A 27,481-nucleotide genomic window follows, 5' to 3' on the forward strand; every position below is an offset into this window, starting at 1 on the left:
TGCAATCAGCTTGTTTTTTTGTGGTTTAATGCGAAGGGCTGAGGGGGGGCATCATCTCAGAGAAGCTAGAACCCGGCAGGACCTTTCAGTGCTGCCATCACAGATCCAAGTCTTCAGTTTTCCATCCAAGTCACCGCCATTGTTCCTTAAAATCAGATGATGGGAGGAGACGACCGAGCTCGGTAAGACTCGGTGGCTCGGTGGAGGACTTGAGGTTTCAATGCTAAGTGAGCTTTTGAAAGTCGACACCCTGAGGGTGCCTTTAAAGGCGTCCGAAGACCAACACCTAGTATGACGGTGACCTGGTGGCCCGACGGTTCAGATGCTCCCTTCCAGCACTGCCATCTCAGTCTCAAATCCAGATTTTTCCATCCTTGTCCCGTTCCTTTAATCAAATGATTGGAGGAGATGACCAAGCACAGTGAGACTCAATGGCTCAGACAGATAAGCTACTGGAAGCAGCGGACTTCAAGCTGGAAGCTAGAACCTTTCTGTGCTGCCATCACAGATCCAAGTCTTCAGTTTTCCATCCAAGTCACCGCCATTGTTCCTTAAACCAGATGATCGGAGGAGAAGACCAAGCTCGCTATGACTCGGTGGCTCGGTGGAGGACTTTGGGTTTCAATGCCAAGTGAACCTTTGAAAGGCGGCACCCCAAGGGCACCTTTTGAATTGGCTGTCGACTAGGGTCGAGTGTGTGACCTGCGGCGTATTCCCTAAAAGTGCGACGCAAAATGACGCCAGCCTGATTAACTTCTGTCTCCTAAGATCCCGCTAGAAAAGGCACGCGTGTGAAACACAGCTTGATTGCAGAATTTAACCATCATAGTGACATAGTTTTACTGTCGCCTCGATGCAGAGTTGCCGCGAAAGAAGATAGACAAGACAGATACGTGCTGTGTTTTTCTTTGGAGTGCAACGATTGGTTTGCAGCATTGCTGCTACTTTACGGCATGCCGTGAATGAGCTGCCGTATGTCACTGCTATGCGTCTGCTCGTCCGCCATATTGAAGCGGTCAACATCCGCTAGTAAACAAATACAATGTGTATTGAGAGATGCAGACAAAACTTAATCGATTCCTGTCTTAGAACTGATTTTCGTGAAATTTGGCTTGTTATAAACGTGAAAAGTTGAACATGATACTAGCTACTTATTGGCAGGCGAGTGTGCCTGAGCACCTGCCCCTTTGCCTCTTTATGTCCATGGTGCCCTTTTATCAGGCGTTTTTATTTATTTATTTATTTTTTTGTTTTTAAGCATGAATAGGGATCGAGGGAGCAGATTTCCCTGGCGCGATATGCATATTCACAAGGAATGCATCCTTGGTGCCTCCGCAATCGGGACGCCCACGATGGTGCTCATCCCCCGGGGGGGCCCGTGATCCGTGCTCAGCTGTGTTTCCCCGTGCTGCTCCGTTTCCTCGTTGAAAACATCACAAACATGTATGACTGTGCTTATTATGATGGCTTACTAATAGTTAGTGATGCAAGATTCCGGAACGATTTGTTCATTGCGAACAAATCTTTTGATTCAAATGACTCGTGATCCAAGCGTCTCTGGCAAGAGAGAGCACGAGCGAATTAATATCCGACCCACCAACTGAAAATCATTACTGAGGACCAATTTAAAGTCCAAGGCAAAAAAAAAAAGTGCATTTGGCACAATTCCGTAGGTTACAGTGACTGAACCGAATGAACAAGGAGTTGGAAAATCGTCTCTTTTTACTGTGACTCGTCAAGAACCAAATCTGAAAAAAGAGTAGAACCTTTATACCAACAGCCCTCGCTCTCAGTGTTTCAGTTATTGGTATTCTGGCTGGATTTGATGAATTTACATGATTTACTTTTTTAAGTGGAATTTGACGAACGTTCACAGCATACGTTCATAGTGGGAAAACACTGCTTTATTTAAATTGTATTTGATTTCAATTAAGCATACATCTTCATCCTGTTTTTAATACCTCTGCTGTCAAACTCTACCTTCCAAGGTTAGATTCAGTTGTTGCCGTTGGGTTAAAGATCAAAGCAGTAGTCTTTTTTTTACATTTTTTTTAATATTTTGCATATTTTGTAACTTTGCTGTTAATAACTTGCCGAAGGTTACTTACTCCCGATGCTTCTGTTTCCTTTTGAAGATCATCTTCCCTCTTTTTTTGGCCTTTTGTTTATTTGATGTTTCTTACCTTCCATTTTGCATTGATTTGATTTGACATTATTAAACACACAGCTTGGCTCACAATGGCGTGTGTGTCGACAGCTTGGTCCTAAAGTACTTTAATATTGTAAGAAACAGATTCGTCTACTTTTCATTGAGCTTCCATGAGCTACCCGGTTTGTACAAAGACTTTTATCCATTTTTATCAATGCCCAGTGACTGAGTACAGACATTTTTTTTGCTTTCACATTTACATTACGAGATTTAAAAATGCACAGTTGCACAATGTCGCCGTCTCCCATGGGTCATAGTAGGTTTTATTGGGTTTTTTTTAAAAGACAGGTTTTAGGTTGCAAAATAAAAATTATGACACAAAGAGAAAACAAAGAGAGATCCAAGGAGTTTTTGGTGCATGTACAGTACATGTCCTCTAATTATGATTTTTGAGGCTTTGAATGTATCTGTAAAGATACAGATGCAAAGATGTAAAGATGCATACACTACCCTCCTACATGAATGTATTACCCTACATTATCAAAGTACATTAACGTTAACATGGGTGGGGGGTCAGTGTTAGTGGAGTGTCAGTGTTGAAATGCATGCTGGGATATCTGGGTCAATCCAGTAAGCCAACCGGTGCATCCCTATTATAACTATTTTTGGAGCAGGTGGGAGCAGGAGCAGGTTAACTGGTTCCGTGGAAGAAGAACTCAAGCGAGTGCGAACAAGTCCAGATATTTTTGGAGGAACATCACACTTTATTGTGGGAATACTGATTAAAGGCCAAATATCTGGACCACAGGATAAAATCAATAACACCCGTTAGTCCATGACGCTTGATCCAAAATACACTGAATTAATGCTTTCGTGCACCAAAACAAGGAGGAACATTTGGGAAATGTTTTGCTGGTAAATTAGATATAGATCTGAAAATAGTTCCTTATGTTGTCTTTATGTCATTATTTTTACGCCTACCCTGTTTACAGAAGTATTTTTTATAGATACAGTAGATATTGCTTTAAATAAACCTTTAAACATCTAACACATGCATAGGCAACATCTAATTGCTTTTGTTTAAAAATGTCAGAGTATATTGTTTTGTACAAACTTTCCGTCTTTGGCACAGTATTGCAGGAAGAATGAGTGATCTCAAATCAAGATCACACAAGCAACTAATTCAACCTAAAGGATGGGTTTGTTGGCTCATAGCAATGCTTTACCATTTTTATTTCGAACTACTTTTTGCAATTGCCACACTACATTCAAAGTGTACAGTTGGCCACAGCAGATTGCCAATGGGAAGTGGCGCAACTTCCTGTTTCTAGTCTTGTCAACAAAACCCTCAAAAACCCGATGAAATGCACAGGATCGGGAGCACCGTCACAGATCCCGGTGGGCCGGTCACTCTGTGGACCGCTGAGAGAGAGATCGGCCAACTTTGACTTTGCACCAGCCCTCATAACAAAAGTGGGCCGACGACACGCATCTCTTTTGAGTACCAGTCCGTCCCTGCTATATTGTGCGTTTCCCATTTTTGAAAAGGAGATTAAAAACATTGCACTGACGCATTGGAATGCATTGGAGCAAAGTGAGAAGCTGCAGTAGAGCGGTAAGTTTCACAATAGCAAACATTTTAATAAGGCCCGGGTTGAAAAGTGTCGAGCCTATATGTAATGATTTTGCCACGTTGATAGTTTATTCTGATTCGTTTTCCTATCAATCGAGGTCGACTGTGACACTCTCAATTCAGTTTCCCTCAAAACCCCAATCCACGTAGTTATAGAAACGGCGCAACGTCGGCATGACAACAGCAGCGAGGAGGAGCTCTGTCTGGATGCTCTGGTCGAAAAAAAAGATGGAGTTTTTATTTTTTTTTTTAATAATGACATGAAATAAACAACATTGACATTTTAACAAGGAGGATAAAAAATACAAGCTGCTTTTTCATTGTTTAAAAGTCATTTTAGTGTCTCCCAGAATCCAGATTTAAAAGTTTTAAATGCTTTACATAAATATCCATTATTTAAATGTGCACACTCTAGAAGATGCGCTATTTTCATCTCATACATGAGTGCAGGGTGGGAGGATAATACATTTTCAAACTCTTTTTCATAAAATATGTGTCGATAAATATCTTCATTTCGGTGTGTATGTGTGTGTGTATGTGTGTGTGTCTGTGTGTGTGTGCGAGGTCCCAAGCTGTACTCACGGATGCTTCAAAAAATAGCATATCCAGTATTACAGTGTTTCAAAACCACAAAATACAAGGAGAAAATTACAAATAGGAGATGCAACACAGAGTCAAAACTGTACCGAGCGGCAGGTTACCTCTAAAAGACAGTAAACAGCAGTTTGCGAAGTGAACTACTGCTTCATTTCATTTTGGCACTTGGTAGTAACAGTTGGCAGGAGCTCTTCCTGCTGTAGCTGGCACTCGCTGGTGCTGAAGAAAAAAAAATGAGATGAGAACTATATCTAGAATGTAAGTGTTTCCCATACATATGATATCATTTTCTTTCGCTTTTTTGTACCAACCGTGATTTATTTATTTATTTATTTTCGAAAAAAAAAAAAAAAAAAAAAAGAAAAAAAATGTTGGTTTCCAACATTGCGACCGATCAGAATGAGGTGTTACATTTTTTTACCGACCACCATTTCAACAAAAACAAACAAACAAACACAATTAAATAATGATGAAAACAAAGTTCTGTTCATAGCTCTGCATTTTAAGGGCGATGGTGAAATGAATGAACTTCTTGTCCTCATCTGTTCACTGAATCACAGCAAAGTTTTGAACCTTCACCAGCCGATTGTGGAACGCACCAGAAAACAGTAAAGCTTGCTTCACACCTAAAACGACAAACGACAGGAACAGAAGCGGAAGTCCATTCATTCCTATTGAGAGTTGCATTTGGCAAAAGCTTCGACGCACTGCAGGGCTGTATTTTTCGCGTCTGATCAAGGCTCCGGAATGCGTTGATTTCAACTGATGCCACAAGTTTTGGTCAAGTTTTTTGTTTTTTTTTAATTTGAACAGGACTCAAAACGAAGTAAATAAGTCACGTATTTCAAAATAATGATGTTATTCATGTTAATGTTGGATCTCACCATATTCACTATCAACAAATCTCATTATATATCAGAATATCCGTTATCCGGTAATTACCAGCTTTTGACCGGGAGAATCTGTTCAACTCCGACATATTCAAATATGAGTCAAAACATTCGGCGAAAATAATTCCCCCACAATTTGAGTTTCTGCTGGGCGATAAAACAATCACAATAATGATTGTAGATGCTCATTTCCGCGCTCGGCGAGTTGCAACGGAAAGCCAATCAGTTTGGACGACCTAAAGCTGACCTTTCACCTCTAACCAATCACATTTGTCAATATAGAAATAAGCCACGCCTCCTCCCTCGTGGACAGCTTGGGCTTGTAAACACAGTAGACACGGAGCGGAGACAGAGCCGCAGCGTCAAAAACTCTGAGGAGAAGCAGAAAGATGTAACGTGACAACAAGGACACATACAGCCATAGTTTGGCGTTTTCTGGGATATTTAAGTTCCAACCCAAAGCAGACGGTAAATATTGTGTTTTGTGTTGTATAATATGTCGACGAGACAGAGGACCACAAACCATATTTATTTTATTTTTAACTTGATCAAAATTCAATCAGAGTGAAATGTTAATGAAAGCCTCTCCACTTGTTATTGTTCAAGAACAGAATATTTGATTTCAAGTAATAATATGCGTTACATTTATTTATTTTTAAAATGGCGTTAACTGACAGGATTTATTTGATTTTAAATATTCAGTTAAAAAATATATTATTAATCCACAGGCCTTGATGAATTCATTCTTTATATAGCCTGCTTATCAATTGTTTTTAAGCTCAATAATCTCTCCAATTTGTCCGGACATTGAAATCTTCCAGGACACATTGACAAGGCACCAAGTTGTTCTAACGGAAACTCTGCTTTTCTATATATATATATATATATATTTGCACTTTGTAAACACTACATAAGGGGAGTTTTAAACGCTGATCTGATCAAACTTCTCAACTACTCACTCTGTTGTCCTGGAAAACCAGCTCTTCCCAGCCACGTTTCGTGACGCAAAACTCCGACGCGGTTCATCCAACGGCCACTAGGGGGAGTATCCGACTGTACGATGCGATAACGCATTCGATGTGAAGCAAGCTTCCGGGAACGTCCATCGACTTTAAGACCAGTTGACGTGAAACAACATGGAAACAAAAGTTATTTTACCCTTTTGCTTCCTAACTTTTTGTCGCCCTCCCATCGATCGGAGCGAGCGCCGAGCTTTTTGGAGCCTTGCTTATAGTAAACAAACAAAAAATGATTTGTTCTTGGTCTTTCTTTGAGATCATGAATTCCTTATATCACCTCAACGTAAGAACATGGATTTGATCGAGAAGGCAAGTTAATTGACCTCGTAATCTGGAAATATTGAAATGAAACATCTGCTTATCTTTCACAGAAACCATTTCACCTAAATGAAACAAATGAATGTTTTCTCAAAGATCGTGGCTGAACTTTCTTGTTATAGCAGCTTTAACGACAAAGCAGGGCTGTGTGGGGTTTGAGCTCTGGAACTAGGGCAACGTGGCAGATAGAATTCAAATCAACTTCTGATTATGTTCATATGTTTTTTTCTCCATGAAGCTTTTTGTCATATATAAGGCTGCTATATCAAGATGTTTTAGTTTGTCATCACAAGATATTTGTCTTTTTTTTTTTTTTTTGTAGAACCGGAAGGTGGAGGCAACCTTAAAAAGACCAGAGAACGCCGTTCTTCAAATACTCCATAAGAACTAAATTGACTTCTTTATATATCTTTCCATGCCACTAGGGGGCGCCGAGTGATTCCATGGCACCTATTTCCAGAGCGAGTAGCCGGAAACAAAACAAAAAAAGAAACAGCAAAAGAACAACGGCGGCGATGAAAGAAACACGAATGCGACAGTGGGAGGAGTTGGCAGAAAAGGAGTTTGAAGTCCGTCCCCTGCTCTGAGGCAGGGGCATTTGCACCAATCGCCGACAAGGGGAGCTCTCAGAGCGAGAAAAGGACGAAAGACAATGTTCACCTCGGGGGCTTGCGCCGAAAAACACCGAAAGAGCACACATCACCATGTCATTTTGTTCCTCTCCTGTTCCAAACACGACTTTTTGGTGAAAAGGTTCTCCTGAGAGAAGGCCGTACAACCATGAGCAGAAAGCGTGAACTGGATTTACATTCATCGATTCACCAGCTGCGAAAAAAACCCAAAACATAACGTGGACGTTTGCACCCGTTAAAGGCCAAAGAAAATTGTTTTATATTTCCCTTTATTACTTCCACAATACAGAACAAAGAGAAAGACACAAATGTTAACGACTCCCTTGTCCGATTTCGCTCTTGCATCCTTGCATATTTCCATGTCTTTGCACAAGCAAATCTTTTGAGCTTAGTAAAGTTTTGACTCGGATCATTTGGATTTTGTACATGGCAGTACACACACATTATGTACACCGCTCCACGTGAGTCCCTGTCGCCATTCTGTAGTTTCCCTTCTATAAATGTTTTAATACAATCCTTACGAATCTGTATATAATATCGGTATTTTAAACTATATACAACGATGACTGTACAAAGGATTCCTGGCTTCCTGGAGAACGACCCCCACTGTGTATGATGTGTGTGTGTGTGTGTGTGTGTGTGTGTGTGTGTGTGTGTGTGTGTGTGTGTGTGTGTGTGTGTGTGTGTGTGTGTATAGGGCTTAAAAAGTGCATGGCCAAGGGGAAAAAAACCACAGATTTCGTCATTTGTACACAGTCTCAATATATGGAAGGTTTTTCCAGTCTGTGGCTGAAATACGGTCGTCGCACAAACAGCTGTGGTTGTAGGACGATGGGGATTTGATTTTGATAATAACTCTGGGTCCCAAAAAAAAAACTTGGTTCATTTGAACGGAAAAGATTTACAATCCGGGCATCATGGCCTTTTGATGTCCAAGGAAACATTTTGTCCTTTGGTTTTGACCTTATTAAATGATGAATCTACAAGAGCTCACACAAAGTCACGCACACGCGCACACCCACACACACACACACACACACACACACACACACACACACACAAACACACACACACACACACACACACACACGCACACACACGCACACGCACGGCATTTCTGGCAATGTCACCAAGTTCTCCAGTTTTAAAGAAATAGACGTGTTTAATTCCAGTCTGTGACTTATTTTTGGGTCTACTGTGCTTTGTGTTGATAATTGGCAAGAATGGGGGAACAACCAGAGCATTTCCTTAAAAGACTGTGGCATTTACCCTTTGTTTGGTATTTTCTGGATTGCCACAGTGGCAGTGTTAGTAATTACAGTTGATATGACATTTCTACAGAGGTTTTTCCACATCCTTCTTCAGATATTACTACGTTAAGAGGTCTTTGAATGGTAACCGTGCTCAGGGAGATAATGAGAATTTAAGGGATGTTTTTTGACATACAAGTATTCAAAAAACACGGATCGTATCAAAGACAGCTCTCGCCAATAGCACAAAGAGCCTTTTGTTACTTTGAGACACATTCATGCAGATTCGGAGCTCAGAGTTTAGTTTAGTAGCCTTCAAGCGTCATTTGGCCGACATTTCAAAACGGCCACTTGAACGGCAGATTATATGGAGATGTCATCCAAGTAGGTCTGATCCAAAAGTCCTCAGTGTCGGTAAATCCTTTCATATGCTAATTCAGGATTGTAAATAACAGATATTTGAAAAAGGGGTCCCTCGGTGTTCCTTTCATCTGTGCTCGTCAGTCATGCAACTGAAGAGGAATTTGGAATCCCCCCGCCCCCTCACGCTTGCCTCTCCTAGTATAGGGTTGATCACCAGATCTTGCCTTGATGTGGCGCTGAGCTGAGTTAAGCAGCCTGCTCCTGGAAACTGAGGTATCCATCTTGAGTCAGAGACCTTTGGCGGAAAACTTCTCGAGTTCCGTCCTTATGGGGGCTTCCGTTTTAAAGTGAGTGACTAAAGGTGAGGAAATAAGTAAAATACGTGTTTAATAGGTCAATAAAAACTGTGGAATGATTTGGGAAAATTACCAGAAAAGTGCATTTTTATAGGGGGGGGGGGGGCGTTATGAGGTCTCACTTATCCTGTGGAATATATTTGAGCTTTGTCCATCGTCATATGTTGCAGAGTAGACCAGAGCCCTTCATCCTCACCTTCTCACAGGTTTGTTTTCCCTCTCGGATTTTGCTGTGAATAACCCTGAATTACGCTTTACTCTTTGCGTTTTTCAGTAAACACGTCACCAAAGTTCACACCAAAGTATCGAGGACCCAGGGGTTCACTAGCCTTTACATCAAATGTGTCTTTGGGTGGCTGGAGTCCAAATTCTACAAAACCATCCAGGGGGGGATCTATTTGAGATGGATATAATATGAGTTGTGACCAGCCTTGTATAATATGATTATAATACAGCTGAGAAGAGATTGCACACCTCCCAAACTTGTTCACCTGATTAGGGTTTGTAACATCCGCCCAGACCTTCAGAAAGTTCTCTCTCGAATACTTTTCCATACCTTCTACTTCTTCTTCACCGTCCAGATGTTTAATTCATTCACTTGTCGTCTCCACTGCACCACATTGTTCCTCTGCCCCAACTCCTTTCTTTCCAGTCCATCTGTGTTTCCTATCAACCGTGGATCCATCCGTTTATTTAATATCTCCTGAGAAGCTCTGAATGATTACCAGGTATTCCCAGAGCATTCCCTGTAGAGTCAACCCCGTCTCCACTATGTCCATCACTTACCCTTCTTATCCCCCCCTTCAGCCTTGCTCTCATCCTGGCTTGAAGTTTCATGACCAATTAGCCACTCTTGACTTCCCTCTGTCAGTCGATCATCCTGTGCCTGTCCACTGCATCCCCGTCCTTATCTAGATGGCTCCCTTGGTTCACCTGGTTCTACCCCCCATTTGTTGAATGTCTTATTTCTTATACTATGCAAAGGCGGGCATCTAAAGTATTGTGCGGTCTCCTCCCCATAGTCCTCTTGAGACGGTTTGGGAGGAAGGAGGTCACAATGTTGGTTTGCTGAAGAAGCCTCCTACTCCTCAGTCCAAGCTATAACCTCTCCTCCCAAACAATGCTCCGTTTCTCCTTCCTCTTCTCCGATCATCCTTCGAACTTCCCTCTGTCATTCCCCGAGCTCCCTCCCTTGATCCCCTTCTCCCATCTCATCTTGTGCCTATGTTTTTGTACTGGCACAACAGAAGGTTCTTGAATGTCTTTTTGAACGTGGCATTGCACAGGGCGTAGCACGCTGGGTTGATGGTGGAGTTAACGTAGCACAGCCAGTAGCCGATAGCCCAAACAGTGTCCGGAACACAGGATTGGCAAAAGGTGGAGATCAGTACCATCACATTATAAGGCGTCCACGTGATGATAAACGCCAGAAGGATGGCAAAAATAGTTTTGGTCACCTAGTAAGCAAATGAGACAAAATCAGAGAGTATTGTGAGAAAATATTGTAAGTAGTGGCAAAGCATTGTTGAAAAATGATTAAACATCAAAATGTTTTACCACATGATAATAGCCATTCCTAACTGGCACTTAACAAGGCTGTGAATCTGTTTCAAAAAAACAATCACGACTAAAGAACCACTTTAATTATGTGTGTTTTGTCATGTATGTCATTGTCAACACTGGGATTTCCCTTTGGGGGTGATAGCAACATTTTTCATTGTTATTTGAGTTACTCTAATTTCAGTCTTGGAAAAACGGCTCTTTAGAGGACATTGGTCTCAAAGCTTCTATGTGGAACCAAACATTATGGTTCGATGCCGTTACATTAAATAATCATTTTCTGTTCCATTTGGCATCTTTATTTTTCTATTTGTAACAGTATTTGTGCCCCATGGTCAGAAGCCTATAACATGGTAAGATTAGAACCGTAGGCTTGACAAATACAGATTTACGCAGTAGGGACAGTCTTAAATGCTAGTTATCCACACAATTCATTGACATGGACCTAGTTGAAACCAATTGGCCAAACAATGATTGTTACAAAAATAAAGCTCATGGCAACACTCATTTACATTTCTTTCATTCTATTACATATTTTAAGCCAGCTATTGTCTTATACACACAAGGGAAGTACGTAATAAGTAAGCGATATCTCAAAATAAACAGTAAAAACAAGATGTTTTGTTTATTTTCCAGATTCTTTGGTTTGTGAATTTTTATTTTTTTTTGTTATTTTTTGCAATGTAGAGCTGTTCTGTCTCAGTAGAACCATTTTTTTCCCTTGAGATCTTGTCTGGTAATTTCATGCAAGGAGGCACAACTGGTAAAATGATGATCCTACCTTCTTTTCTCGGGCGGCCATTTGTCTTTTCCGCTTAACTTGGCTTCTGGCGATGCTTGCAAACTTCCTCGCTACGGTCCGAGGACGGTTAATCGGGATCGAATGCTTTTCTCCTCCCTCCACCGGAGGCACGATCTCAATGGCCGTGATGCATTCGTCCCCCGTTTGCTTGGTGACGATCTTTATCTTGGACCATTTTGAGGAGGCATTCATCTTGGCGAGGGTGGGATTTGCAGTCGTCGTAGCAGTAGGGGCAGGGTTTGTCGAGGCCTGAAAGAAAGGGCAGAAATGCTATTGTAATCTTTGGGATCATTATTCAATATCATTCAAGGCTGTACCGAAATGAAACAGTGTCAAGTGGGCATTTAAATGAAGAAAGAAATTCAGAAAAAACAACACACATTTTCACTGGTACAGACAGGTTCTCAGTCTAAGTGTAATTGGCTCCATGACTTTATTTTCGTGTGTATAAACCAGAGGTCACAGAGTCGGTTATTACTGGCTTTTGGACAGTAATTCAGAATAAAGTCTGGAAAATGTTAGGTCTTCTGGATATTCTGGACGACAAAAATACTCATTGGACTAGAAAAAAATTGGTTAAAATATGAAGATAAATTAACACCTTACTAATCCCTGGGGGGAAGATTGATTTCACACCATTTTTGTGTCATCATTATCATTATTTTGGCATTTTCTATTAATTTATTGTTTTTCTACGACACCCCCTGCTGCAATACATTACAGTCACCACCATAGCATTATGTAAAAACAATTTTCTGACAATATATTTTTGTGGCAGATGTGACTTTGGATTAATATCCATGCTAGAACGTCAACTCACCCTGAAATAAGACTTATTTTTTCAGAGTGAGTTGACGTACCAGCATAGATATTATAAGTTCAATGAGCGTCAAAACCAGAGAGTGAAAAATCTCTGCTCTCCATTATTGACCAGCCTAGACTAGCCTGGCATTGGTAAGAGTGTGCTTTGTTTCTCACCAGTTGCAATATTACTGCTATATGTGACGTTTGATTCTGAACCACACACAAATTATGTTGTGAATCGAAACTCAAAACTCAGTGAATGCCTGTGTCTGGCTACAGTTACGGGGTCTCAGACAAAACAAAACTACCATCTCTTTTGTCAGAGTCACTCCAGACTGCAGAGTCATTTAATAGATTTGTTCATAACAAACTGTTTGCGAGTCTTGCATCGCCAAAATTGGCTGGAGGCGGCCTGTAAGAAAGCAGGGATCCTCTTTTGAAAGCAGAGTAATGGAGCCAATACCAGGTCACGTCGAGGCCATCCAGGTTTACATGAAAACAAAATGTCGATTCAATCATAAATCTCAATCTCACTGATGCGTTTTTATGCTTTGAAAAAGGTGGGCAAACTGCACTGCAGTAAGATTTACATTTAAATTGTTCACTTTATGATGTTCATAAAATAAACCCTACCTCAGGTGTTGCCCCACTGTTGGTCCCTTCTTTTGATTCCTTAGGGGCAATAAAGGCGGTGGATGAGTCATTGGAGCTCTCTTTTTCCTCCTAGATGGATAGATATTGAGTTACTTTTGTGTCTTTATTATGCAATCAAACAGAATAGGCGTTACAACTTAGATTCGGTCTCTCTCTTGAATCTTGATCTTGATCTTACTAATGTTGTTGTTACACTAATCTCTGTCGCAATGTAGCTTGAATTTTATTCTCCCTTGTAAGTCGCTTTGGATAAAAGCGTCTGCTAAATGACTAAATGTAATGTAATGTAATGAATCTTGAAAACTAGTGTTCTGCCCCTCCGAATCGGCCTCCCCCAATCAACACTGTGACATCTTAGCATTATTTAAAGTGAAATACATAAAGTCATAGACATTTATATAAAGTATACCAGTACTGTTCACTAACACGGTGCCAGATTGTCTAGTACTAAGCTAAGGAATGGCTGAGTGGGAGAATAAATCCCCTTGCGCCACGGTGGAGCTTCACAAGGCTTTTGATTACTGACTCCCTGTAGAAAGGCAGCAGTGGCAGGGTGCATGGTTTCACTTTATTTTGAACTTGAGTTCTTACTATGCCTTCAGTTTTTTATTTTTAAGATATATTTTTTGGGCATTTGCAGGGGAGAAAGGGGACAGAGAGAGAGAGGGGATGATATGCAACAAATGGCCTTGGGCAGGAATTGTACCCGGGCCGCTGCGGTAAGGACTCAGCCTTGAACATGGTGCGTTCTACCCGGTGAGCCATTGGGGTGTCCCTTACGATGCCTTAAGCTGTCTCCAGACAGCTCCACTAAATAAAGCTGAAAGCCATGAGCTGAGCTTAAAGTCAGGGAATTATGTCAGCTGTGGACCTGAAGACTTGGGCGGGCTGCGGCGTGCACATGACAGCCAGGGATACTCACCCGTTGTGCAACCGCTGTCCCGGTCATGCACAAACAGAACTGGTGCTCTCAGACCCGTTCTTCTGCATCGATTGCACGAGTTTGCCGAAACCACTCCGACATCTTTAGCTTACCCCCATTCATCCCCCTACGACCCAACGGCCAACAAGCATTTGGGTGAAGGCGACGAGGAGGACACGGCTCTCCCATCCTCAGGCCCTGTTTTGGTGGCTGACTGCTACATTGGCTGAGAAGTCTCACAAGGTAGCGGGGAAGGCTGCGGCACTGCTCAACAACGTCTGCCTGCTGCAGACCTTCTAGGCCAGGCTCCTACGAGAGCTGGGGGGAATGCCACCTCCGAGACTTACGTGGAACTGCGTAAGGCCAGCGACTTCTGCCTCATGATGGCCAAGGGTGCAGCGTAAAATGCAAGGTGTGTGATGGGGTTGTCGGGGTTGAGGCACAATGGCACCGCCCTGGTGCCATTGTACGCACGTGCGCAGTCTCTCCTTGGGTAGAAGCGAATAAGAAGGATGTTTAGTCCAAGGACTGATGGAAGTCTCGGACTCAACATCCTTCATCCTGAAACAGGAAATTCAGTTGTTGCTGGAGAAGGGAGCTATTCGCCGTAGTAGTGGTAGGTAGTGGACAGGGAGAGAAAGGTATTTATAGCAGATATTTCTTCATTCCAAAAAAGACAGCTCTTCTCTGAGACCAATTCTGGACCTGAGAGTTAAAAAAAAAAACATTGAGAAAGCTCCTGCTTCGAATGATAGCACACCATCACCTGTTAAAATCTATCAACGTTGAGACCGGTACATGTCAGTGGATTTGAAAGATGCATACTTGCTGGGAAGGTGCAGGAAATATCTGAGGTTCGCCTTTCAGGACAGGGGGTACAGGTTTTGTGTTCTCCCTTTCAGACTCTCTCTGGCCCCCAAAATATTCACTAATGTGGTGGAAGCAGATATTGCCCCTCTGTGCACCCAGGGAATAAAGGTTCTGTCACTTCTTAGACGATCTTCTGATAATAGCAGGGTCCAAGGAGTTGGCACACTCCCACCTCCACAGCCTGGGGTTTCTGGTGAATTGAATAAAGAGTGCTGTGTTTCTAGCCCAGTGTACTGTGTACTTGGGTCTTGATCTGAACTCCTGGTTGATGCGTGCACCACTGACTCCGATAAGGAGGTTGGCTGTGGTATCTGCAACTCACGGGCTAGGGCGCCTGCCAGGGCACGTTGGGATGGCAACTGCCTCAGCTACAGTCCCAGTGGGTCTGTTGAGGATGAGACCTCTGCAACATTGGTTTATTTATTAAGAGTGGCGGCGTCCATACAGGGACCCCTGCCGGGTGCTGGCCATTACGTGGGAGCATCAAGATGGCCTGAGGTTTTTGCAGACCCCCGGCAATGCTGGTTTAGGAAAGAGCAGGGGCCTCCATCCAGGGACCCGTGCCTAGTGCTGGCCATTATGCAGGAGCGTCGAGATGGCCTGAGGTTTTGGCAGACCCCAGGCAACCTCATGAAAGAGGTCCGGTGACACTGCATGTGGTGATAAAAACCAATGCGTCCCTGTACGTCTGGGGAGCTGTATGGGATGGCCGGATGGTCAGCGACCGCTGGCAGACCCACGAGATCCAGCACATCAATGTGTTGGAGTTGGAGTCAGTTGGCCCTGTTACACTTCGCATTGTGGGTGAGGGGACACCACATCCTGATACGTTCCGTCGACACCGCAGCGATTGCCTGTATCACTCGTCAGGGTGGCATCCGCTCCCTAGCCATGCATCAAGGATTTTTTGCCGTGGGCCCATCCCCAGCTATTCAACAAAGGTTTATCCATTGAGGTGGTGGAAATAATTGGTGGAAAAGAGGGCTAGAGCCCCATCAATAAGAGCACTTTACACATCCAAACGGCTAGCTTTTGAGTGCTGGTGTGTGGGATCTGAAATGGGACCTGGTTTTGGTGTTTAATGCCTTAATGAGACCCCCCTTCGAACTCCTCTAGGAGGTGGGGTCAAAGTTTTTGTCGTTGAAGTCAGCACTGTTTCTGGTACTTGTCTCGGAAAAATGGTCTGTCCATCAATCCTTTTTTTTTCCTAATAGTCATGGTTGGTGTTCTCCACGGACAATTGGAGGGTTACATTGAAATCCAATTCGGCTTTTCAGCCCAAGAACATAAAAGCGTGATTCAAATCAACCATAATTGATCTCTCTTCATTTTCTCCTACCTCTCGAGAGAGGCTGCATACTCTGTGCCCTGTCCGGGCGCTCTTGGTCTATGTGCTAGCCTGCGTACAGACTTACACTAAGTGGTTGAGAGTGGTTATGGTCAGGTGATATACGTTCAGATGTAGGTGGAATCTCCACCCACGAGCATTGCGGTGGGTCTGTTGGGGTGGTAATACATTTTACCTCCACACCCTGGACACCCTAGGTTCTCATATACTGGGATAGGGGTTGAGGTCACATTTGCCAGGTCCTTAGAATGAACTATGTCTATGTCTCTGCCTTTAGGGGCTTGCACAGGAAACATTGGTTCTGACCTCGCGTTCAGTGAGGGTTGAGAGTTTACAGTATGGCATAGTAAGAACTCGAGTGTGAAATGTAGTAAAACGTTTCTGTTGTGCTACAACCCTGGTTTTACAAATGAAGAATGAGAGCTCTTACCGGTGGCCTCACTGATCAGCTCACTCAGGATAGTGTGAATAGTAGGTCAGTGGAAGTATGATAGGCGCTGACCCAGTATATATACTAAGGGGTGGGCTTTATGATGGATGCCTGAGTGGCCACCTTCGTTGGTCGACTTCTGTAGACGGTGGTCCACCAGATGGCTCCTCTTCGCTTGGGCATAACAGGCAATCATTTTGAGACCAATCCTTTTTACCTGATTAATGCCCTTTAGCAGACGGTTATTTTGGGTTACCCATGGCTTAGGAGACACAACCCTCAAATAGACTGGGAAACGGGGACCATCTTACATTGGAGTAACAACTGTCATGCTGTCCGCCTCCAATCTGTGTGCTTGCCTAAGTCTAATCCATCTCTCTCCATGAGTTCCCTGATCTTTCTGGAATTCCCCATTATCTGGACAAGAAGGATGTGTTCAACAAGTCTCGGGCCACAGCGCTGCCTCCTCACCGCCCCTATGACTGCATTATAAACCTTCTTCCAGGCTCCTCAACTCCCAGGGGTCGGCTCTTCTAGCTGTCGGTGCCAGAGACTAAGGCCATGGAAAGTGATATCAACGACTCGCTGGCAGCAGGGATTTTCCAACCGTCCTCATCTCCAGCAGGAGCCGGATTATTTTTTGTGGACAAGAAGCACAAGACCCTCCGGCCCTGTAATGACTACAGAGGTCTCAATGACATCACTGTAAAGAATGGGTACCCCCTCCCACTCATTGCGACTGCTTTTGAACTGTTACAGGGAGTCACCATTTTCACCAAGCTTGACCTCAGAAACGCATACCATCTGGCTCGTATTAGGGAGGGGGATGAATGGGAGACTGCGTTGAACCCACCCAGTGGACATGAACATCTGGTTATGCCTTTTGGACTTACCAATGCCCCTGCTGTTTTTCAGGCCATGGTGAACGATGTGCTGTGTGGTCTGCTGAATGTCAGTGTGTTGGATGACACTCTCATCTTCTCAAAATCTCCTCAGGAACACTTGCAGCATGTCCATCGGGTTCTCCGGAAACTCCTGGAACAAGTTGTTCGTCAAGGCAGAGATGTGTGAGTTTCATGTGTCCAAGGTGTCGTTCCTGTGATTTGTTATTTGGGGAGTTCAGATGGACTTCCAAATGCAAGGACCTCCAATGAATCCCGGGGTTTTCCAACTTCTACCGTTGCGTCATTCGGGACTAGAGCTCAGTGGTAGGTTACAGTCCTCACGTCCCATAAATCTTAATTCCAGTGGACTCTGGTGGCAGAGAAGGCGCTCTGCAAGTTGAAGGCTAAATTCACCTTGGCTCCTATTCTCACCTTCCCAGATCCTACTCTGCAGTTTGTGGTGGAGGTGGATACCTCCAACTGAGGGGTCGGGGCCATTCTATCCCAGAAGTCAGTTGAGTATCAGAAGATGCATCGCTGTTACTTTTTTTCACGTAAGATGTCTTCCGGTAACTGCAAGCTGCTGGTTGTTAAACTGGCTTTGGAAGCCGAACAGCCAAGTGTTTGAATTCTCGCCAAGTCACGTAGGCGCTATTTTTTAACCGCTTCAACTTTTCTTTCTCTTCCCTGAGCAGGAGTGGGAGGCCAGTGCCCCATCAGTCCAGGCTTTCATCCGACGGTGTCGACACATGTGGATGCAAGCGCGCTCCACTCTCCTGTGCTTCTCTGATCGGTACCAGCGCAGCTCCAACCGATGTCATCACCATGCACCCCAATACACTTCGATACAGAATGTCTGGCTCTCCACTCGGGACCTGCCCCCCCAGGTGGAGAGCAGGAAGCTGGCTCCAAGATTCAAAGGACTGTGGGACATTCCCTGTCTCCAAGGTTATTACCTCTGTGGAAATCTGCCTTCTTCTTCCTCGGTCTATGAAGATCCACCCTATATTCCATGTTTCAGGCCTGTCAAGGAGAGGTCGCTTTAGCCCTCCTTCAGACCCACACCTCCCCACCAACTCATCGACAGCGCACCCACCTACACGGTCTGCCGCCTCCTCAGGGCGCAGCGCCACGGGAGGGGCTTCCAGTACCTGGTAGACTGGGAAGGCTATGGCCATGAAGAGCGCTCTTGGGTCCCCCGCCCGTAGCATCTCGGACCCGTCCCTCATCAGGGATTTTCACCGGGGCCACCTGGACCAGCCTGGTGGGATGTGAGGGGCCATCCTTGGAGGGGGGGGCTCTGTCAGAACTTTCGGTTCTCTCCTAGAATTCTGCCCCTCCCAATCTGCCTTCCCTTAATCAGCACTGCGACATCGTAGCATTGTGACAACATGTCTGTCTATGCCTGTCTATATATAGCGGTCCTGTTCACTCATGCAGTGCCAGATTGTCTAGTTTATATCCTTGTGTGCCTGGTTCTGACTATCTTCCCGCATTCTGGATTTGCCCTTCGCCGACCCCTTTCGGATTGTTAGATTTCCTGGTTATACCCCTCCCCGCCCGTCTTGTGCCTGAGCCTATTTAAAGAACTGTTCCGCCTACTCGATTGAGTCTGTGGTCGTGCTGTTGGGTTCAAGTCTGTCTCACTCATTATAGGTTTAAGAAAGGTTTGCGAGCAAAACTTTCCACACTGCTATCAAAAAATAGATTTGAGAGCAAAACTATCAACAGTGTAAAAAAATGTTTTTATTGCAAGTAAAATAAATCTGTGTTTAAAAAAAAAAAAGGCTGATCACTCCTGGGTTGGCACTGTCGGTACCGTCGGTACCGTCGGACCCTATCACTGGCACGGCGTTGATAAGGTCGGCGAGGGAGACAGGTGCGAAAATTGCACCCCAATCGCACCCTCTGGATGGCGGGATGGCCTAGGCGGCCGCCTATCTCACCTATAGGCCGTGGGGTCATGTGTGAATGGGAGCAGAGCTCTATATTCAGGGAAATCTGTACTGCCAATTACCCACCTCAACACCTGGTAACATTTCAGGGAAAATGCCAGTACAGCTATGTTGTGAATGAAAGCAAGAACATTGCAGGGACACGCACATAAGTAGGGGTGGAACTGAATCTGAATACGGTATTCGGCAAAGCACAAATTATGGGTTTTTACAAATATTTATTTCATACAAATATTTAAAAAATGATTTGTTTTCGGGGAAGAAAAAAAATAGCTGTCAAATAGCTGGCGTTCCTCATAACTGTGAGCAGGCGGTGGTTATTACCCACCGCCTGCTTTGCCCACCTCCTGCCTGTGCTGACGTGACAGGAAGACAATACGAGATTGCACAGATCTCTCCACTCACAGTACCGTCCACTAGAGTCACCATCTCAGGCATGCCAACATTCATCTCCAATAAGGCACTGGAGAAGGAGTTGTCACGGTTCGGAAAAACGGGGAGTCCGATCCAAACCACGGTGCTCGGCTGCAAAGACGAGAAACGGAAACATGTCCAGTCTCTACGGAGACAGGTCTTTATGTTTTAAAAATACCACTCAGTCCCTAGATGTATCTTTTAGAGTTAGGGATGGAGAGGGGCACTACATGGTGTATGTCGGTTCGGGAAGTGTGAAGAGCTTAGAGTGCGGTATGAGAACTTGTAGAACAAAAATCTGAACTTGTATATAGACATTTTCACTCACAAAAAATATTCACACACACGTGTTCTGAATATGAAGTGACAATTCATAAATGTGTAATTTGATTTAAATTGGATGAATATACTTATATATATATTTGTATATATATATATATATATATATATTACACTTTTTAGCAGTTTTCCAGTAAAACCACAAATCTACATCACATTTTTATTACGAGAAGAAATCTGTGATCACAACCTCTCAAATTGGTCATTACAACTTCACAAAATGTTTAATCTGCGGTCCTTGACTTTTGCAACACTACTTGTGAAAAATGTGTTGTAAAACTCACTTGTAGCTGTGGAAGTGAGGGAGCGGGGGGGTGAGGGGTGGGGGGGATGTAAGTCCTGACCAATCACAAGACAGAAGGGGTTCTTTTTTTACAAGTGAGTTTTGCAACAACGAAATTAACCAAATTAGCCATGTGGCTTCTTGACATCACATCATGGCAGACACAGAACCAATCTACCTGTAATGGTAGGCTGTGGCATCGTTAGGGGTGGGCATACAGGGCTTCAGCCCTGAAATGTTTTATAAATAGCCCCAGATCTAAAATAGTATGTGTTTCTTCTGAGGGAGCGATCGGTGTGCAAATTAAGCCCCTGTCTCCCTCTCCATGCATAATGGAGACAATGGATAGGGAGCGATCGCGGATGATTGATCGCGTGTCCCCCCTCCCTCCCAAATGTCGTCCTTTTTGATGTTATGATAATGGCCACCCTAGTTAGGAACGAGGCACGTGGCGATTGAGGGGCGCCAGCGCAAATTGGCAGAGGCAGAGATGAGTGAGCAACACCCACTCATCATGTGGCCACAAACAATAGTGATAGGCTTTAGACGTTATCGGCAAGGTTCTATTACCGTAATACCTGGTGTAGACATTCTCGTCAAAAAACATTTTCCATAATATATGAAAGAGGGGGGGGACAAAAATAGTGTCCCCGTCTATTCCAGTGCCCCTGTACTAGATTTGTAGTTGTACTGGAAAACGGCTTAAAGTAGAACAATTTAAAAGTCACTTGAAATTCAGAACACGGGTGTGTGAATATTTTATGTGAGTGAAAATTTCAATATACAAGTTCACATTTTTGTTCTAAAGGTCCCACATCCTATTCTAAAAGCTCTCACATGTTGCCACATATTTACCTTCATAGGTAGAACGGGTGGAGAAAGTTCCTTTTCCGGAGACAGAGAGTGTAGGAGAGGTTGAAAATGATCCCACTGATTTAGTAAACCATGTAGCCCCCGGTGAGGACGGTGCTGACTGTGAAGTTGTGAGCTCCGGCCCCTGGCAACGGAGGCAGCTGAAGGATGGACTGCAATGTGTGAAAGGGGCTTAACTGTGGATGTTGACAAGCTGTCTCGATTGAGGCTGGCCAATAGGGACGTGTCTTACATCTTTCAGTGTAGGTCCCGCCCACGAGATTCAGCTCATCGGCGAGCAAGACTTTTGGATTCGCAAAAACCAAACTTTTGGATTTACAGACAAAAGTTTTTGATTCACATTAATACCTTTTTAATCACAAATTTATTTTACTTGCAATAAAACATTTTTGATGGTTCGATGGTTTTGCCCCCAAATGTATTCTGTTTGATTTCCTAATAAAGACACAATAGTAACTCCATAGATAGATTGATAGATAGATTGATAGATTGATAGATTGATAGATAGATAGATAGATAGATAGATAGATAGATAGATAGATAGATAGATAGATAGATAGATAGATAGATCTTCACAGGTATTTTGTATGGATTTGGATATATAAATAATATTTAGTTTATTTAGATTTTTTATTGAGCACATTCTTAGTGAAAGCAAGCAAAAGCCACAGGGAAAATCGTGAGTTGAGTTTGATACTGTTTAATGCAAAAACATGACTAAACAACCAAATGTTTAATTTGGCCTCAGTTTATTTTAATAGTATTTCAGTTCCAATTCGGTAAACACAGAGATTTTAAATTCAGTTTAGTGTCCATTTGGAGAAATTCTTTAGTGCTCGTTGTATTTTCACTGGCTTTATTGTATTTCAACACATTGGATTTGTTTTTGGTCATTTTGGTTTCACGGTCTTTTATTTTTTTTCACATTCAGATGTAGAGATGGACATCCAGCATTGCTCGGTGTACTAGTTTAAATGATAGGTTAATACAAAAATAAATATAAACATAATAAAGACACAAGAGTGTAGGTTAGATATGTTCCCTTACCTGTGTGAGTCCAAGGCTCGGCTGGGGCTGAGCTGGGATTAGTGCCACCGGTTTAGGGACCACAGGCTCCTCTACTTTGCCGTTTTTGATGGCCTCCACGACAGTGCTGTTGGAGTCCAGACTGGGTTTGGGGGTGGAGCGAGGACTCGCCTGCAGGCTCGCGTCATTGTTGTTGTTCTGCTTCAGAAGGTGACTCTTCAACAGGCTCGGAGTCCTGGGAAGGAAACATAGAGTGACAGTCATAATTACATCAGAATACTAGATAAGTAGACAGACAGACAGACAGATGGATAGATGGATGGATGGATAGATAGATAGATAGATAGACAGATAGACAGATAGACAGATAGATCGATAAAATGCAGAACAAGATCCCTGCATGTCCACCTCATGGTGATCTTACTTGATTCCCTTCTTGTCTTTCTTATCTGGTTTGTGTTTGGAGACCCGGCTCCTGGAGGCCAAGGAGATGTGGATGTACAGGACTGTCATGATAATGACCGGCAGATAAAATGCAGCGATGGCCGTGCCGAATGTGGCCGCGGGGTTCGACAAGAACTGAACAAAAGAAATGAAGGACAAAACACAGAAGGGACGGAAGAGAGAAGTTTAGTAAATAGGTCCACATTTTATGAATTATATCTCGAAAATAAATCCGTAGTATTAGCTGTTTCCCCTAAGATGATTGGAGTAATATTGTCTCAAAACAGTCTTATACACACAATTCCAGCCTAGTTACGATTTCATTTTCTTAAATAATAATCCAACTCGTTACCTGTATGTAGCATTCCCCTGGTGGTACCGTTCTCTCCCCAACGATGAACTGCCAAAACAAGATGGCCGGCGCCCAGAGGATAAACGAAAGAATCCAAGCCGCTGCGATCATCAAGCCCGCCATCTTTGTGGTCCTTCTCGTCGGATAGGTGAGGGGCTTGGTCACACAAAAATACCGGTCGAAACTTATGATCAACAGATTCATCACCGATGCGTTTGACACAACGTAGTCCAAAGCGAGCCACAGATCACAGACGACCGGCCCGAGCGGCCAGTAGCCCACGATGATATAGACCGTGTACAGGTTCATGCTGAAGACACCGATGATCAAGTCGGCACACGCCAACGAAAACAAGAAATAGTTGTTGACAGTTTGTAGGTGGCGGTTCACTTTGATGGACAGCATGACCAAGATGTTCCCCGTGACGGTAACAAAGCTGAGCGACCCTGTGACCAAGGCGATGAAGAACATCTCCAGGGCCTTGTACGGGCTGCCCTGGTACGTTCCTTCCTCGTCCACGCCCGGACAGTGCGATGAGTCATTTGTGGAGACATTACAGGAAGCGTTGGAAAACAAATCTGTCGACTGGTTGACGGAAGAACCTGAGGAGGAGAGAAGCAGAGACCTGGAGTGAGCCGGCGAAAACAGCCCATAACCGAAACAGCCTTTTTCCCTGTGCAAAATAACCTTTTTACCCTGCGCATAAGGACCTTTCCCCTGCGAGCATTTATGTCAAAACCCAGTTCAAAATAGTAAAAGTTCATCCTCATAATGTCTGAGTTTAAGTCGTCCTTACATTTATAGCACAGGATTAAACACATTGACTGTAAAGTAATACCAGTACAAATGCAAACAGGATGTTTGATATGTACTCTATGTTCATTCATGGCTGTGCCGGGGACTTGTTTATTGTAAACTTCATGTTTCACTTGAGAAACCATGTTCAAAGTATGCTAAAGTATACAGTACATGTTATGCAAATCATAATGTATTGCATTATTATTACAAGGCTCTGATTTTCACCATGGGCAAAAATCAAATAGCATATACAATATATGTCATCGTAAAAAAAAGTAGAAGTTAATTTTCTAAATTAGTTGAATAGTCAAGATGGACTATTTCGATCATCCCCTCTTGGCTTCCGAGTCGCAGCTCTCTTGGCTGCATTGCTGTATTCCTCAAACCAAGTAGAGAAAGACCACCGCTGATAAATGTCTCCTCACCATCGCCAGTATATGAGCATGGAATAGTAGGATTGCTCCTCTTCATGTTTCACACTTTTTTCTCGTAAGAGATTACGTTTCCCGCCGGCAAAGCCTTTGCTGAACTCCATGAATGCCGCTTATGTTCCATCATACACTCGTACAGTAGGCCTTATCAAGGGCAGCATTAAGCGTTTAGCGCTGGGAAACATACCTGAGTGTGTGAAAGCGCAGCTGATGTGAGTGCACTCATGTACAGTATGCTGGCAGCTTTTTATGCATAAATAAATCCTTCTGCTGCTTATCCTTCTGGCACTTTTGCATAGACCATACGTTCTGTTCAAGGTTGACATATACCAAAAACAACCGCATAACAGTGTTTGCGGTGCAGTAATCAGGAACATACTGTAGTTATTATTGAAACAATCAAAAACATTACAATCGATCCGGATCAATTCCTCATAAATAAATAAATAAACAGGCCATCAGGAGCATTATAATCCATAACTTAAATCGCATCCACTAAATATTTCTATACAAATCTGGTCTTTGGAGGCTTTGATAGAAATTATAGATGAAACCTCATTTGGACTGAAAGCAATAGAACCTTTCCTCTGACCTTGTTTCCTTCCAAAACAATATAATCCAACTACAAAGCCATGGCCTTGATTGAGAGAAGGGCTTTTCACTGGACAAGAAGGTTTTCCGACCGCAGAATGCCAGCAAAGAAAGACCCAAAAACCCTTCCAGAGCATAATGACATTCAGAAAAAACAACCCGCACCACACGTGAAAACCTGTAAACTAGCTGCAAGCTATGGTATATTATGTCACTAATCACAGCGGCGTACATACATATTCAAAAGCCTGAAACATCAATTCATATATATTGCAATCACATGTAGACGCTCTCTCAGAATAGCTCTCCCCCACAGATACCGCCAGATCTACTCGACCGCTGCAAATCGCAGAGGGAGCACACGGGCATGGTACGGTAAGAATAGGAATCTATTTAAACATGGATGCATCTGCCAGGTTTGAATCATGCATGTCTTTGCTCCATACGACAGGTTTGTCACGCAAGGCTCCTCTTTGACAACGATCCGTATCAGGCTGCAGCAGAAGTTGAAGGAGGACAGGAAGGAAGACAATTTGACACTCATCGCTAATCTAACTGCAAATTTGAGATGGGCGTGTACGTTTGACAAAGTATCGCCCCCGCAATTATAGAAATACTGAACTGAGAGATTTCCATTTTGTGTTTTCCAGCACAGTTATTTTCAATCAAGGAACACTAGCGTGCCGTGAGTGCACACCTCATGTTTCAGAGTCCACTTAAAATACAAAAATAATGGAAACTGGCTCTTGTGTTGCAAGATCAAAATGGCAAGGCAGCATTATTTCATCAAATTCATCAGTTCCAGCAGAATAGTAACTCTATTAATAGTGATGTAGGTCCGTGAGTCTTGAATCACTACCTATTTATAGACTATACTAGTAATAATAATAATAATAATAATACTGTAATAATAAGCACAGTACTACGTGTTTGTGATGTTTTTAGTGGTTAACAGTATAGTGGTGTGCCGTGGGATTATTTCATTGTAAAAATTGTGCCGGGGCACAATCACGTTGTTTTTTGTTGTTGCTGTCCAGGGTCCTGACAGCGAGGCTACATTGATGAATAAATAACTATTGCAATGGATGATTAAGATGGGCATATGATCTGTAGAGTAAATACCTTGTTTTATTGACGCCTTAAGTGTAATTTTATGAATACATGCTCTCATGACGTTACTGTAAGTAAGAAATTTGTAAAAAAAATTGACATGAGCTGTCATTTTTCTAAGTATACACAACGCTAATGTGAATGATTACAAATCCTTGGCGTGGGCGCGTTATCTCTTCCATTCTTTCTTCCGTTGTCTGTCACTCTTACAATGAAGCCCTGTCTGTGCCGCATCTACTCTTTAATTATTTCCTCCCTCTCTTTATGTTCCGTCATCACGTGTCTCCTCTTCTTACCCCCAACCTCATTCTTATGACTTAATTAATCTCTGACGTTCTGCTATGCTCCCTTTGTGGAAGACGAGATACCAAAGTTACAACCTCAGTGTTATCAAGTAATTACTTCTCCCAATCAATTATCTTGTCAGCTATTGAGAATGGGATATTGAGACAAAAACCAAAGCTCTGCCCGTCTCCCATGGACGTAAATGTGCATAATGTTTCTCCATAAGAGTTGAAGATCTTGGGAACACCTTATGTCATGGGCACACTACATGACTTTCAAAGTTGTCAGATCGCTGTACTGTTCACACTAAACAACTTTCTGTCTTGTGACCGGGAATATCGCAGTCGTTGTGGTTTGCGCACCACAAGACTGATCGCTGACGTTACAAGAACTTCCACCAGGAGGAATCCCAGACGAGTCTGTCGGGTCTCCCAAACTACTTTTTGCCACAAAAACACACGTGAGAAGTGACACAGGAAACGATGCGATACCATGCGGACAGGATTTTTATATTTGATGTATACACCATATATTACACATAATGTAATATATTCATATATTATATAAAATATTTTATTATTATATATTATCATTATTTTATATTATTATATTTAACTTTTTTTGTAACTTCACTGAACGCTTTGCTGTTGAGAAACGTACAGTGTACCCCTCTGCTGCTGCTTCTCTCTGTGCTGACATGCAGTACAGTGGGACAAACGATTAAGCTTGTTAAGTCTTGTAAAAAAAACAACATCTTTTCCAAAAACAAGATGTCTCTCCAAAGGATTAGTATGTCTGGACCACAGAGCGATAACAGAAACAAGGCATGGTATTCACACACACACACACACACACAGGCGCACACACGCACACACAGACACGCGCACACGCACACACGCACGCACGCACACACACACACACACACACACACACACACAAACAGACACACAAACACACACACACGTACACACACACACACACACACACAGTGGGCAGTTGACAGGCAGGATGTGAATGTAGCCAGTAATGAGGCATAATCATCATGTCAAAAATATTAATCAACTCCTCACAGTGAAACTGCTCAGAAACAGTACACTTT

The 27,481-nt window shown here is 43.2% G+C and overlaps 1 protein-coding gene across 1 annotated transcript in view; it reads right to left on the minus strand.

The window, feature by feature from the left end:
* Positions 1–10,418: 10,418 nt before the first annotated feature.
* Positions 10,419–27,481, minus strand: part of chrm4a (cholinergic receptor, muscarinic 4a) — a gene marked incomplete at both ends in the record, with an annotated part of 61,717 nt that continues 44,654 nt past the window's right edge. The window contains 6 exons of the mRNA XM_080023890.1: positions 10,419–10,664; positions 11,549–11,818; positions 13,007–13,096; positions 22,393–22,606; positions 22,796–22,950; positions 23,168–23,769. Of these exons, the coding sequence (XP_079880016.1) occupies positions 10,419–10,664; positions 11,549–11,818; positions 13,007–13,096; positions 22,393–22,606; positions 22,796–22,950; positions 23,168–23,769 (1,577 nt within the window). The remainder of the gene's footprint in view (positions 10,665–11,548; positions 11,819–13,006; positions 13,097–22,392; positions 22,607–22,795; positions 22,951–23,167; positions 23,770–27,481) is intronic.

Source organism: Zeus faber (assembly GCF_960531495.2).
Source record: "Zeus faber genome assembly, chromosome: 2".
Lineage (NCBI taxonomy): Eukaryota > Metazoa > Chordata > Actinopteri > Zeiformes > Zeidae > Zeus > Zeus faber.